Below are 15,319 nucleotides of genomic sequence, written 5' to 3'. Positions count from 1 at the left end.
TTAATGATGAACTGTACTAAAAGCTAACTATTTATATTTGTAGTAGGATTTGATTAGCATTCAGATGAAAGCTAGAGGAAATAGGAGATAAATTTGCAGTGCAGATTACATGATTATCCTTTCTAGGGGCAAAACTTGCCTCTAAGATAATAGGTTTTTGTTTTGCTTTGTCTTTTATCCTTTTGAAACACCACTTACCAATGTTTGTTTTCAATTACTCAACACCAGGCAAATCTTGCGAGAGAACAGCTGCTTACAAACCTTGCTGCAACACTTGAAGTCACACAGCCTGACAATAGTCAGTAATGCGTGTGGGACCCTGTGGAATCTCTCTGCACGGAACGCGAAGGATCAGGAGGCGCTGTGGGACATGGGAGCAGTTAGCATGCTGAAAAATCTCATTCACTCCAAACACAAAATGATAGCCATGGGTAGTGCTGCAGCTCTGAGAAACCTCATGGCAAACAGGCCAGCAAAATACAAGGATGCCAACATTATGTCTCCAGGATCGAGCTTACCATCTCTTCACGTCAGAAAACAGAAGGCACTGGAAGCAGAATTAGATGCTCAGCATTTATCAGAGACGTTTGACAATATAGATAATTTAAGCCCGAAAGCATCTCACCGTAATAAGCAGAGACATAAGCAAAATCTGTACAGCGAGTATGTCTTGGACTCCAGTCGGCATGATGATAGTATATGCAGAACAGAGAGTTTTAATGCTGGTAATATGACTGTGCTTTCGCCATATTTAAATACTACGGTATTGCCTGGCTCCTCCTCTTCCAATAGAGGAAACATAGAAAATTCTCGGTCTGAGAAAGACAGAAGTCTTGATAGGGATCGAGCAGTAGGCTTAAATACCTATCATCCCACTGCAGAGAATACTGGGAACTCCTCTAAGAGAATAGGAATGCAGATTTCTACTGCTGCGGCTCAGATCGCCAAAGTTATGGAAGAAGTAACAAGCATGCATATTCCACAAGAAGACAGAAGTTCCGGTTCCGCTTCTGAAATGCACTGTTTGACAGAGGACAGAAATGCCCCAAGGAGGTCAGCCACTGCCCATACTCACTCAAATGCATACTTTCCTAAATCCGAGAATTCAAACAGGACATGTCCTGTGCCTTATACAAAAATGGAATACAAGAGAGCTTCAAATGATAGTTTAAATAGTGTCAGCAGCAGCGATGGCTATGGTAAAAGAGGCCAAATGAAACCTTCCATTGAATCTTACTCCGAAGATGATGAAAGTAAATTTTGTAGTTATGGTCAATACCCAGCTGACTTGGCACATAAGATTCATAGTGCAAATCATATGGACGACAATGATGGAGAGCTGGACACTCCTATTAATTATAGTCTTAAATACTCAGATGAACAGTTGAATTCTGGAAGACAAAGTCCTTCTCAGAATGAAAGATGGGCAAGGCCTAAGCATATAATAGACGAAGAAATGAAACAAAATGAACAAAGGCAGTCAAGGGGCCAAAGTGCCACCTACCCGGTGTATGCTGAAAGTGGAGATGATAAACACATGAAATATCAGTCACCTTTTGGACCACAAGAGTGTGTTTCTTCCTTTAGATCAAGAGGATCCAATAGTTCAGATCAGAACAGAGTAAGCTCAACTCTTGGAATGAATCAGAAAGTAAACCAGTCCTTGTGCCAGGTTGATGATTATGATGATGATAAGCCAACCAACTATAGTGAACGTTACTCTGAGGAGGAACAGCATGAGGAGGAAGACAGACCGACTAATTATAGCATAAAGTACAACGAAGAGGAACATCATGTCGATCAGCCTATTGATTATAGTTTAAAATACTCAACAGAAGTTCCTCCTTCTTCTCAGAAGCCATCTTTTACTTTTCCAAAGACTTCTTCGGTACAAAGCACTAAAACTGACCATATTTCCTCAAGCAGTGGGAGCACATCAGCCCCCTCAGCTGGTTCAAAGAGACAGAATCAGCTTCATCCAAATTCTGCACAGGGCAGAGGTGGCCACGCGCAAAAGACTGCCTCCTGTAAAACTCCCTCTATCAATCAGGAAACTATACAAACTTACTGTGTGGAAGATACCCCAATATGTTTTTCAAGGTGTAGCTCTCTGTCATCTTTGTCATCAGCTGAAGATGAAATAGGACGTGATCAATCCACTCGTGTGACAGATGCTAACAACACACTACAGATAGCAGAACTAAAGGATAACGGTGGGGCTCTGTCTGCAGAAGGTGCAGTAAGTGAAATCACATCAACATCACAGCACATCAGAACAAAATCCAGCAGACTTCAGACTTCTAGTTTGTCTCCTTCTGATTCCTCTAGACATAAAGCTGTTGAATTTTCTTCGGGTGCCAAATCTCCCTCAAAGAGTGGTGCCCAGACTCCTAAAAGCCCACCAGAACACTATGTGCAGGAAACACCACTCATGTTCAGCAGATGTACTTCTGTAAGTTCCCTGGACAGTTTTGAAAGCCGTTCAATTGCTAGTTCAGTTCAAAGTGAGCCTTGCAGTGGAATGGTGAGTGGTATTATAAGTCCCAGTGACCTTCCAGACAGCCCTGGACAAACAATGCCTCCAAGCCGAAGTAAAACACCACCTCCTGCTCAAGGAGTTCAAGTGAAAAGAGATGTAGCCAAAGGTAAAGTACCCAGTGCGGAGAAGAGAGAGCCTGGTCCTAGACAGGCAGCTGTAAATGCAGCTGTTCAAAGAGTTCAGGTCCTGCCTGACGCTGATACACTATTACATTTTGCCACAGAAAGTACACCGGATGGGTTTTCTTGCTCTTCTAGCCTGAGTGCTCTGAGTCTTGATGAGCCGTTTATACAGAAAGATGTAGAGTTAAGAATAATGCCTCCGGTTCATGAAAATGAACATGGAAACGAAGCAGAACCTGAACAGTCAGATGATACAAAGGACAGCCAAGAGAAGAAAGCGGACAAGCCTATTGAAGCAGAAAAAGACATTCTGGATGATTCTGATGATGATGATGATATTGAAATACTGGAAGCATGTATTATTTCTGCAATGCCAACAAAGTCTTCACGTAAAGCCAAAAAGCCTTCTCAAGCATCTGCTCCAAAAATGCCTCCTCCTGTAGCCAGAAAGCCCAGCCAGTTGCCAGTTTACAAACTTTTGCCTTCACAAAGCAGACTGCAATCACAAAAGCATGTGAGTTTCACACCGGGAGATGATATGCCACGGGTGTATTGTGTTGAGGGTACACCAATAAACTTTTCAACAGCTACGTCTCTGAGTGATCTCACCATAGAGTCACCCCCAAGCGAGTTGGCCAACGTAGATACTGTGGGTACGGGAGCAGAGTCAGGGGAATTTGAGAAGCGAGACACCATTCCTACAGAAGGTAGAAGCACTGATGACTCTCAGAGAGCAAAAAGCTCAACGGTGACTCCCCCCAGCCTGGATGATGACAAAACAGAAGAGGGTGATATTCTGGCTGAGTGCATTAACTCAGCTATGCCAAAAGGAAAAAGTCACAAACCTTTCAGAGTGAAGAAGATAATGGATCAAATTCAACAAGCATCTTCAAGTAATAAAAACCAAGCAGAAGGTGAGAAAAAGAAGCCAACATCACCAGTAAAGCCGGTTCCCCAAAATAATGAGTACAGAGCACGTATAAGAAAACCTACAGAGCCTAAAAGCAATATTAACAATGAAAGAAGCTATCCAGAGAACAGAGATGCAAAGAAACAGAATCTTAAAAACAATTCAAGAGATTTTAATGAGAAATTGCCAAATAACGAAGAGCGTGTAAGAGGAAGCTTTGCATTTGATTCCCCTCATCATTACACACCTATTGAGGGAACTCCGTACTGTTTTTCACGGAATGATTCCTTAAGTTCTTTAGATTTTGATGATGATGATGTTGACCTTTCAAGGGAGAAGGCAGAATTAAGAAAAGCAAAAGAAGCAAAAGAAACAGAAACTAAAGACTGTGCTAATCCAGAACAGTCTTCAAATCAGCAGCCAAGTAACAGGACACAAGTTTGTCAAAAGCACCCAACAGGCAGAAGCCAGCCTAAAACTTTCTCTCCATCAGCTAAAGATATTCCAGACAGAGGAGCAGCAACGGATGAGAAAATGCAGAATTTTGCTATCGAAAACACACCTGTTTGCTTTTCTCGCAACTCATCTCTTAGTTCACTCAGTGATATTGATCAAGAAAACAACAACAATAAAGAAGGGGAACCTGAAAAACGCACTGAGGCTCCTGATTCACAGATGGAATCAAACAGGCCACAGACTTCTGGTTATGCACCGAAATCATTTCATGTTGAAGATACTCCTGTATGTTTCTCTAGAAACAGCTCTCTGAGTTCTCTTAGTATTGACTCAGAAGATGATCTTTTGCAGGAATGCATTAGTTCTGCTATGCCTAAAAAGAAAAAACCCTCAAGAATAAAGAGTGAAAGTGAAAAAAATAATTCTAGAAATACAGGCGGTATATTGGCAGAAGATTTAACACTGGATTTAAGAGAGATACAGAGGCCAGATTCAGAACATGGTTTCTCACCTGATTCAGAGAACTTTGATTGGAAAGCTATACAAGAAGGTGCAAATTCTATAGTTAGTAGCTTGCATCAAGCTGCGGCTGCTGCATCGCTCTCTAGACAAGCTTCATCAGACTCTGATTCTATCCTTTCATTAAAATCTGGTATTTCTCTAGGGTCACCATTTCATCTTACTCCAGACCAAGAAGAAAAGCCTTTCACTAGTAATAAAGGTCCAAGAATTCTTAAGCCAGGAGAGAAGAGTACACTGGAGTCTAAAAAAGTAGAATCGGAAAGCAAGGGAATCAAAGGAGGCAAGAAAGTGTACAAAAGTGTAATTACAGGAAAAGCTCGCTCCAATTCAGAAGTTTCAAGTCAGCTGAAGCAACCACAACAGACAAGCGTGCCTTCAATTTCACGTGGTAGGACAATGATCCATATTCCGGGAGTTCGAAATAGTTCTTCAAGTACTAGTCCTGTTTCCAAGAAAGGTCCCCCACTCAAAAACACGAACTCCAAGAGTCCCAGTGAAGGCCAAAGTTTGACTAGTTCTCCAAGAGGAGTCAAGTCATCAGTGAAACCTGAGCCAGCTCCTATAACTAGGCAACCATCAGGGTTGAACCAGAGTGGATCAAGTAAAGGACCTTCTAGATCAGGATCTAGAGACTCCACTCCTTCTAGACCTCAACAGCAGCCATTAAGTAGGCCTCTGCAATCTCCCGGCCGAAACTCAATTTCCCCAGGAAGAAATGGTATAAGTCCTCCCAACAAACTGTCTCAGTTGCCACGGACATCATCTCCCAGCACAGCTTCAACTAAATCTTCAAGTTCAGGTAGAATGTCGTACACATCACCAGGCAGGCAGATGAGCCAGCAAAACCTTACAAAGCAAACTGCCTTACCTAAGAGTACTAGTAGCATTCCACGAAGTGAGTCTGCTTCAAAAGGGTTAAACCAAGCTCTCAGCAGTGGTGGATCAAACAAAAAGACTGAATTATCCAGAATGTCATCCACAAAATCTAGCGGAAGTGAATCTGACAGATCAGAGAGACCTGTTCTCGTTCGTCAGTCAACTTTTATTAAAGAAGCTCCAAGTCCCACTCTAAGACGGAAATTAGAAGAGTCAGCTTCATTTGAATCCCTGTCTCCTTCCAGGCCGGATTCTCCCACCAGGTCCCAACTACAGACCCCTGTTTTAAGTCCTTCTCTTCCTGATATGTCTCTGTCCACTCATTCAACTGCCCCGACTGGTGGTTGGCGAAAATTACCCCCTAATCTGAGCCCTTCTGTAGAATATGACGGGAGACCAGCAAAACGTCATGACATAGCTCGTTCTCATTCCGAGAGTCCATCCAGATTGCTGATCAATAGATCAGGAACGTGGAAGCGTGAGCATAGTAAGCATTCTTCATCACTTCCTCGTGTAAGCACTTGGCGAAGAACTGGAAGTTCCTCCTCAATTCTGTCAGCTTCCTCAGAATCCAGTGAAAAGGCAAAAAGTGAAGATGAAAAGCAACATGGAAGTTCTGTTTCTGGACACAAGCAAAATAAAGAAAGCCAAGCACCAGCAAAAGGTACTTGGAGAAAAATAAAAGAAAATGAAATTCCTCAGATAATGAATGATCCTCAGCATTCTTCCTCAGGTGCCACAAATGGCTCTGATTCCAAAACTCTCATCTATCAGATGGCACCAGCTGTCTCTAAGACAGAGGACGTGTGGGTGAGGATAGAGGACTGCCCAATTAACAATCCTCGATCTGGAAGGTCCCCCACTGGAAATACTCCCCCTGTTATTGACAGCGTTTCAGAGAAAGGGGGCGTGAATGGTAAAGATTCTAAAGAGATTCAAGAAAAACAAACCCCCGGGAATGGAGGTGCTCCTGTTCGTACCGTTGGTTTAGAAAACCGTCTGAACTCTTTCTTTCAGATGGACAGTCCAGACAAGAAAGGCACCGAAACAAAGCCTCTGCAGAATAATCCTGTTCCTGCACCAGAAAATAATGAAAGTACTGTAAGTGAGCGTACACCGTTCAGTTCCAGTAGCTCAAGCAAACATAGCTCCCCCATTGGTGCTGTTGCAGCAAGAGTGACTCCTTTCAACTACAATCCAAGCCGCAGGAAGAGTAGCGTGGACAATAGCTCTGCTCGGCCGTCACAAATACCAACACCGGTAAATAACACCACGAAGAAACGCGACTCCAAGTCTGAAAATCCAGACTCCAGTGGAACTCAGAGTCCTAAGCGTCACTCTGGCTCTTACCTGGTAACTTCTGTTTAAGTGCAACAAAAAGTAGATAAAACTGATGTATTATATACAGCAGCTATTTAGAAATTTTCAGTTTCAAATGAAACTAAACATTGGGGATCGATTTTTTTTGTTGTTGTTGTTGTTTCTATTTGTTGTAAATAGGTTTGATTCTTGTTAGAGGGTCCTTGTTCTGGAAGCCATATTTGATAGTATACTTTGTCTTCACTGGTAATATTTTGGAGGAATACCTGATTGACAGTTTGGAATAAAATTGCTAACGCAAATATATTTGTACAGTATGTTTAACATGTATTTAATTAGCATCCCATCCCATATTCCTTTAAATATTGCTTGTCGTTGAAATCACGGAACATTACAGGTAGAGATGATACAGTCATATTGCTTTATCAATCATTTCTAGATTACAGACTGACTAAACTACATCAGGGAAGAATTGGTATTATTTATGCAAAAAAGTATACTCAGTTTTAGTATTTGTGAGTCCATCTAATCCAATAATTAATCATGTGGCTGTGAAATTCACAGTAATATGGTTTCCGCTGAACAAGCTTTCCCAGCCTGCTTTTCTGCATGAATGGAACTGATGGTTCATTTTCTGAAGTAAAGATTAACATTTCTGTGGTCACATAATGTGCATAGATAGTTATGGTGTAGCAATTTACACTTTCTTTGTGCTCCAAAAAAAAAAAAAAAAAAAGGAAAACTGTGTAACTGTAAAACCTTGAACAAAATTATTTTACCCGAATTAGATTTTATCTTAAAGTAGGTAGAATTTTTTTGCTATGCTGTAACTTGTTGTATATTCTGGTATTTGAGGTGAGATGGCTGCTCTTTATTAATGAGACATGGGGGATGTCTCAACAGAGACTAAAAAAAACATTTCAGAATAAATTATTACTATATGTAAATTGTGTGTGTTACTTCTGCATTACATAAAAATACAGTATTTTATTTTGAGATGTCACCATATAATGTGTTGTATAATGCACTTACACTTAAGGCCTGATCCAGCAGAATCTTGAACCTCCAATATTTGTTCTTCCTTATCAATGACAAATGGCTGTTGTAGGATGCTTATAACATTTGCAGGATCAGGCCCTAGGTCTTCTGTAGTATATTTGTAATTGAGACAGTTTCACACATCTCAGGTGCATAACAAGGCTAAAGGCAGGGTATTTCCAGTAGCCAAGCAGTATAATTGCTTTCGTAACTGCAAGCCTGAAAAAATATTGTATCTATAAAAATAATATTTGTAAAACAAAAGTTTTTTTTTAATTGGGGGGAATAATATAGAATGTGAGATAGTGACTATAAGATGAAATTTTAATTCTTTTTGAAATCTTCATGCATTTTTTTAATTTATTTTTTAAAAATTATGAAGGGAAAAATATCACAGGAATCCCATGGCAGCAAGAAATTAGTTATCATGGTAGAGAAACATTTTTATACACAAACCAGGACATTTGCTGCCTTAAGCCTTTTTGATGTGAATATGGTTTGTGCTAGAACAATGCGGAAAAGACAGATTTGTGCTTTAAGAATATAAATATAGTCTGAATTTAGATGAGAATTTGTTTAAAATAGAAATATGAGAGAACAGAACATTAACCATTCTGTGCATGATAGAACAAACCATGAAGATATGTCAGTTTTGTTGTATCTCAACTGGACTATTCTAAAGTTCTAAGTATTCGATATTCAGGATTCAAAATGCCCTGCTTTCAGGAAGCCCTGAAATAGAGCAATTTACCTTTATGGTAGCTTTAACACAGTTGCAGAGTGTATCACATCTGCGGCTTTTGTACTTCATCTGATACCGAAACAAATCAATTCTTATCTTGAATTCACCATAAGACATGCACTGCGTATGAACTGAATTGAGATGCTATCAGCAGAAGTCAATTTAGATAAAAGTTAGAAGCCAATACCAAAAAATACCTGTTTGGCAGAAGTGGCATCTTACTTGCTCTTTCCTTCTTTGTTTCCTGTCAGGTTTATGACATGCCATGTTTCTGTATCATCTGGTGAATCTGTTAACAAGCAGCGCTCCTTGTTATTAGCATTTGAAATATTTTGCATATAGTGTCTTCACAAAACTTTTAAATTTAATATTAGTGTCCTTTTAAAGATGAACCAGAGGCACAGATTATGTGATGTGTTCAAAGTCAGGACTTCCTGGTGGAAGACAGAACTCTCCTTGAGTTTAAAATGCAAAACCACTTTTCTTATAAATCGTGATACTTTTTTTTTTTTTGTGCTGAGCTTTTAACTACTAATATGAAGACATACCACATAATCCAGGATAGCTGTTTCACACTGACTTTGTATCTGTGTCCTGTCAATTTAAACTCAATCTCAGTAAAGAAATGCTGATTTCATTTTTATAACTGAAGGAATCAGGAGATGATGAGGCGAAACAATAAATAATTGTATGCGTATCAAACACCAGAATGTCTTTGAAAATTTTAGTGGCTTCTCTAGATAGTCTTGGAGGTACTTCATGATCATTATAATTGGAAAGTTTCTCTTAATATCCTCCTAAGTACCCTATATTTGTAGCAAAGACAGATGAGAGAAACTTTCCAATTATAAGGGTAGTAATACATGAAAATATGCTTCCCATGGGAGTTGTTAAATTTCCATTATAGAAGTTTTAAGAAGAGGTTTACAAAACATCTCATAGGGATGGACTATATAGTATATTTCATATTGCCTGTATGCAGAGATGGGCTCAGGTGATCTTTGGAATCCCTTCCAGATCTACATCTCTCTGATTCTTTATTGAAAATACTTAATATCCACTAAGAGCCTTTTAGAATATTTAAGGACATCCATGATGTTTGATTTATGTTAGTGATGAGGATACAAAGTTATATTCTAAGCTTAACTGTAAAACCAGATCCCAGAAATATAAAATCAAAAAAAAAAAAAAAGAAAAAGAAAAATGGCTGTAATAAGTATATTTGGTCTTGGATTTTGTTAATGATGTCTAGATTTATGATAGTCAGATTTGATTTATGCTGCTAAAGATTTACTCTTGTTCCTTGATTTTATGAAGTTGCTGCAGCAGGTAAGAGGACATTATTTATGTCAAGGCAAAACAAAGAAAAAACAAGGAGCTAAGGAAACCAAGACTTATTTTACTGTTATTCTGGGATGCACTGCCTTTCTTCCTACAGATTTTGGTAGGATTTTTATGACTTGCGTTCAGACCTCTAGTTGTCCTTGAATTAGCTTACCATATCCAGAACATATCAAAACTTGAACTTAATAATCAGTTTATACTGAAAATTCACTCATAAAGCTCATTTCAGACTGACTTAACAGCTTGATGTGAAAAGCACAAATATGACCTCCCCACAAATAGTAATCAGTTCACTTTTTAAAATGTACTTTCATTTTAATTTCTTGCAGTGTGCCACAGTTAAGGTTATTGCTCAATTTCTGTGAGAGCTCGTCTGACTAAATATTACAAACTTTAAAGGGGAACTAATCTATTTCTGGTTTTCGTGTGCAGTTCTCTATCTGAGTATTTTCCCCTGAAAACTTAAAGATAATTTTCAAAACTCTGTTAAGAGTTCACATCGTAAAAAATGAAAGCCTTGCCAGGATTTCCTTGTGAGATTGGAATATTGTTTCAAGCAGGATTTGGCTGCAGGAGACAAGTATAGTTTCTGCTATAAACTTCAGTGTAAGCAACAGTATTCTTCCAACATAGACTGGTATCTTTAATGGCTTTGGGAAGTTTGTTGCTGTGTCATGGGTAAAGGGGGAAGGAAAGAAAAGGGACCATTTTAGAGAAGTGAGAAATTGGGGTTACCAAGAAGATAACAGTGTATTAGCTTCTTCATTAAGGATTAAGATCCATACTATTTCTAGAATCGAAGACACGGCACACACTGTTAGAAGTTTTTTTCTTCTCCCTTCCCTCCCGTGCTCCTGGCTGTGAATCCTGGCTCTCGTCTGGCCTCAGTGCACTAGCTCGCCTCTTTCCCAGCAGAACTGAGGATTCGTGCTGCACTGAGTACTGAATTTGCTTAGAGCAGAGCTGGGACAAGTGCCACCTGAGCCAAAAGGGAAAAAAAAGGAAAAAAAAAAAAACACAAAAAACCAGCTAGGACTTGTAGAAAGAGGTTGGGATAGTTTTCTTTATGGATGGTGAGTTGGATCAAGCCATTGCAGGCAATTTTAAGTTGATATGCCAAGTTTTAGACCTGTTCTTCACCCTTTTTGAGACAGTAAAAGCAAATTGGGTTTTTTTTACTCTAAACTATTGTTCACTCTGAACTTCTGCCTAATGGCCCTTAGCATTTTGCATTTAAATATATTATGTTTGGGTATGTCCTTTATCCTGGAAATCCTGACAACTACCTTCAGAAGTATTGCATCAGTCTACAGTTTGTGCTTGTGGAAAAGAAGTATTTCTTCATCAAAAATACCCAAAGTCCTACCATATGTAAACTCCTAGGTAATGATTTTTAAATTTGCAATATTAAATTCGATGCAGTAAATGCTTCCAGTAAAAAGATTTTTTGCAACTAGTTGTTTTCTGGAAGGGGCTTGAAGAGGGAGAGAACATCTCCCTTCCTAACGAAGACAGTGCTACTTGCAGCGATGATCTGGAAAATGCTTAGGTGGACTCTTACAAGCTCTTCTATTCTCTTGTTACTAGATGCCTCTCAAACTGTCGTTTTCTCATTTAGCTTTCATTGAATAGTGTGAACAGCCACAAGAGCATCTCTTGCAATTGCGTGTAGACTTCCACCTAAAGATAACTTCTTCATGTGTCTGCTGTATTGCCTTGCATCCACCTGACAGCTTTGTTCTTGATGAGATGTGTGATTTGGATGAAGCTGCAAATACAAATGAAGTCTCAGTTAATATGAAGCATGAGTTCCTCCACATGCTTAAAACTTTGAAGACCTACTTAATACCAAATTACTCAAACATATTCACTCTCTGGTTCCACAGCCATCTTTTTTGCACTTTTATGTTTAGCCAGAAGAGATGCCCACATGTCTTTTTTTTTTTTTTTCCATTTCAAATCACGTAGAAATATAATTCCTGCTTCATAGTCTCCTATATGCAGAATAACAGATTGTATCTGTAAATGTGTTTATAGAGAATGTTATGTAGTTGAGGTTGAATTTTTAGTCAGAATGGTAAGTTAACTGGCTATGTGTTGTGTTTGTTTACATATTGGAAGTGCAAGGGGATTTGGTGTGGTGCAGAAGAGCTTAAGAGTTCACAACAGTAATTAATGTAGGTGTCGATTTATTAGTGATGCCAAAATGAATATAAGGTATGGACTTAATACATAGGTTTTGTGCTGTCAACTTTCAACCTACCAGATGTGCTGTTTACTTACTCTAAGACTGGGTAATGCCTCCCTAGCATAGTTTTGCAAATTGCCTTTCTTGGGAAATTTCCACACAGTTACAGCCTTATGTGCTTATGAATTTCTGCCACTTCAAAATTTCAGGAAATCAGAGTAATTTTGCTGTTCGTGACAGCAATCTGCTTGAGTGGCAGTGGAATTGCAATGAGGGTAGAGGGAGCTTGTTCACTCAGTAAAATGCACTTCTGTCCAGACCTCAAGCCATACATACAAACAGTATCTCTAATGCCCTACTTTTTGGTGGAATTCAATATGCATAAAGCTTGTGCTCGTTCTCTGCAAGTAATTAAATTGTCATCCACTGAGATCAAATGCATTTTCCCACCTGTAAATGCTGTTTCTCTTGAACAAACTCTGCCCACAATTATCTTTGCTTCAGTTTTGTTGTTTGCTTCTGCCTGAAATGCATTACTGTTTATATCCTAACTCTGTAATTAATTCTTTCTTCAACTATTCTAATGTATTTTGTTTAACAGTATACTTATTCTGAATTTAGTCTTGCTATGCATAATTTATTTATTACTTGCAGTGTTATATAAAATTTCCTCCTGATTGCACCTTGTCAGAGTGGAATTGTTTTCTTGGCTACTGCTGAAAGTTAGGTGTCTGTTTGCTGTATTAACAATATGATTTCATTTAAAAGGGAAGTTGCCATTGAGACACTTAAGCAATGATTCAGCATATCAGAACAAATGCTCTAAAAAAGCACGTGTTTTTGTTTTGGTGGTGATCACATTTCAGACAAATAAGAACTGGAAAAAAGGAGCTCAGAGACATGCTGTTCCTAAGTAAACCTCCCTGTTCTTGTCCATGTTTCATTTTAGAACAAACTGCACAAAACAAAATCTAGTTCCAATCCAGTGTCATTCCATAAGCTCTCTGTGACTTGCAAGAGGTCAGCAAGAAGGCTTATTTCATTATGACTCGTAAACATAGCAGAGGCTCCATTAATTCCAAAGTCTTTCTGTTCCATAATGAACGCATTCGTTAGTCCCTGATTAGAGACTGTTAGGGACCTGGATTGTTTAATTCCCAACACACACACAAGTATGTATTTATAAATATGTGCAAATTTTGCAATCTTACCTTCACTTTAGGCTTTGATATAGGTAGAAGCATTTAAACAACAACAAAAAAGGCACTGTTGCTGATTTACTTTGTTTTCTAGCATTTGTAGTGCTCTGTTTCATAGTTAAGAAGATGTGTTCTAATTCCAGGACTGATTAGCTGGTACCTTACCACTGAAGTATTCTAGAGAAAGATGCACTTAAATCTTGATTTATATGCAAAAAATTAAATTCCCTTGCTAGTAATTTAAACATTTGTTCAGAATAAAGAAAAATTATTATTACTATCACTTGCAGTTTTAAAGTCAGTAGGGATCATGAAAACAAGATTTTGAGTGGTTACATTTAAACCAAATCAAGGTCATTTATGCCTAATTCCGTTCCTTCTTCTAACAATCCTCTGTACAAACAGCACATCGTTGGGGGCAGTTTGGATACACTGAAACACAGAATTCAGATTTGCCTGTGCATCTTACCGAGATTACTGATAAGGTCTGTGGTGGCACACATTTAGAGTGGAAGTAGCTATGGAAGAGCCGGAAGATGGAAAAATTAAGCCATAGTATGAATGCCAAAAAAACTCCCTTTTAAAAATCTTTTATTATTTTTTTTCATTGCGTGATGGAAGGGAGTTAGTATCTTTTTGTCTTACCATAATTGAGCAGCTGAACAACCATGATAGATTTGACACTTTTGAGTGTTTTAAGTCATTTGGAATTCTTACAAATAGAAATCCCTTAGCTTATGTGAAAGCTATGAATTCAGTGCAAATACTGTACTACTGTGTCACAAGGTGATTGATGGTTCCTTTTGATCTTACAAACTGACTGTACACAACTGTGACTTTACACAGCTGCAAGTTCCCCTACAGAAGGCCAGAGAATGACTAGGTGCAAAACTGAGGTCTATACTTAAGAGACTAGTCTTGCAAATATGAAGGAATAAGAGATGGGTAGAAATCCCTATTTTTCTGTTTCCACTTTGCCAGTTCTCCTGTTGCCAGCTAAATAGGAATTTAGATAGAGTCTTGGCAATGTGGTGCCCGACATGGTATGGTTAATTCTGCATGTTGAAGTTTCACGGTAAGTAAATACCAGTTTTATGAACCTAAATATAGGACAGCATTATTTTATCTCTTCTCTATGCTGTTGAAAGTGCTCTGTTGGACTGACCTAGTTCACACTTGCCTTTTATTTCCACCTTACAAGTCATATTTCATGAAGTATGTTTCCATTTTGAACAGTTTCTTTTTTTCTTTTTTTTTTTCCCCCAACCCCTAGATTTTATTTTAAAAAGATATGTTTTGAATCCTTGCTTATAAGGATTGCGGAGAAAATCCTTTTCAACTTACCCCCTTCCCCTCAGTGTCTGTTGAACCAACCAAGATTTCACTCTATGTCCCTTTTTTTTGTTCCACGTTGTATCTGCAGTCCACTATGGAACTGTTCCACCAATCCGGCTGAAAATACATCTCCTCCCAAATGACTTCACTAGTCTAATTGTTATATAGGTATTTCTAGTGTGTTCAGACTACGCAGTGTAACATCAGATTCGAGAAAAGTGAACATGTAAACTAGGTCTGAATAAACTGGCATCTGTACATGACACTTCCAGTAAAACACAGAGGAACTGTGTCACCTCAAACCATCTACATTTTCTCGGGCTCCCACTCCTTGTCAGAGCATCTGCATTTGTCTCAGGTGAAAAGCACCAGCCTGTAACACAACTGCTTTGAATTTCTGTTTCACACGTACAGGGCTCTTGTTGCTGGGTTATTTAGTTTGGGGTTTTCTTTTGCTATTTTTCTTCCCCACATACCCTTAACAGTAAAAATAGAGTTTGACTAAGGACAGCTGACTTGCTGCTGACAGTGTATGCAGTGAGGGAATTCTCTCCTTGAGATGCTGCAGCGTGGTGCTCACTCCCTGCCACTTCCCCTTCCACTGCAGTTACAGCAAGCGGAATATCCTCACCAAACTATACACAGCTTTCAGAGACCAGTATCCCCGCTACTAATCACAAACACTATCTGCAATCTTCAAATTTTGCTGCAGACATACATAGTCCTAT

At 38.9% G+C, this 15,319-nt stretch overlaps 1 protein-coding gene across 5 annotated transcripts in view; it reads left to right on the top strand.

Annotated features, from left to right (window-relative positions):
- APC (adenomatous polyposis coli) overlaps positions 1–12,744 on the top strand; it is a 100,833-nt gene extending 88,089 nt beyond the window's left edge. For 3 of the 5 annotated variants that reach the window (XM_014951464.1, XM_014951465.1, XM_014951463.1), the window contains exon 16: positions 229–12,744. In XM_014951464.1, coding sequence (XP_014806950.1) covers positions 229–6,793 — 6,565 coding nt within the window. In that variant the 3' untranslated portion in view covers positions 6,794–12,744. The remainder of the gene's footprint in view (positions 1–228) is intronic. The other 2 variants (XM_014951467.1, XM_014951466.1) reach the window with 2 other exon arrangements.
- The last annotated feature ends 2,575 nt before the right edge of the window (positions 12,745–15,319 follow it).

This window comes from Calidris pugnax, unplaced genomic scaffold, assembly GCF_001431845.1.
Source record: "Calidris pugnax isolate Ruff unplaced genomic scaffold, ASM143184v1 scaffold148, whole genome shotgun sequence".
Classification (NCBI taxonomy): domain Eukaryota; kingdom Metazoa; phylum Chordata; class Aves; order Charadriiformes; family Scolopacidae; genus Calidris; species Calidris pugnax.
The sequence above is the reverse complement of the archived record's forward strand: the minus strand, read 5'-3'. Positions and strand labels throughout refer to the sequence as shown.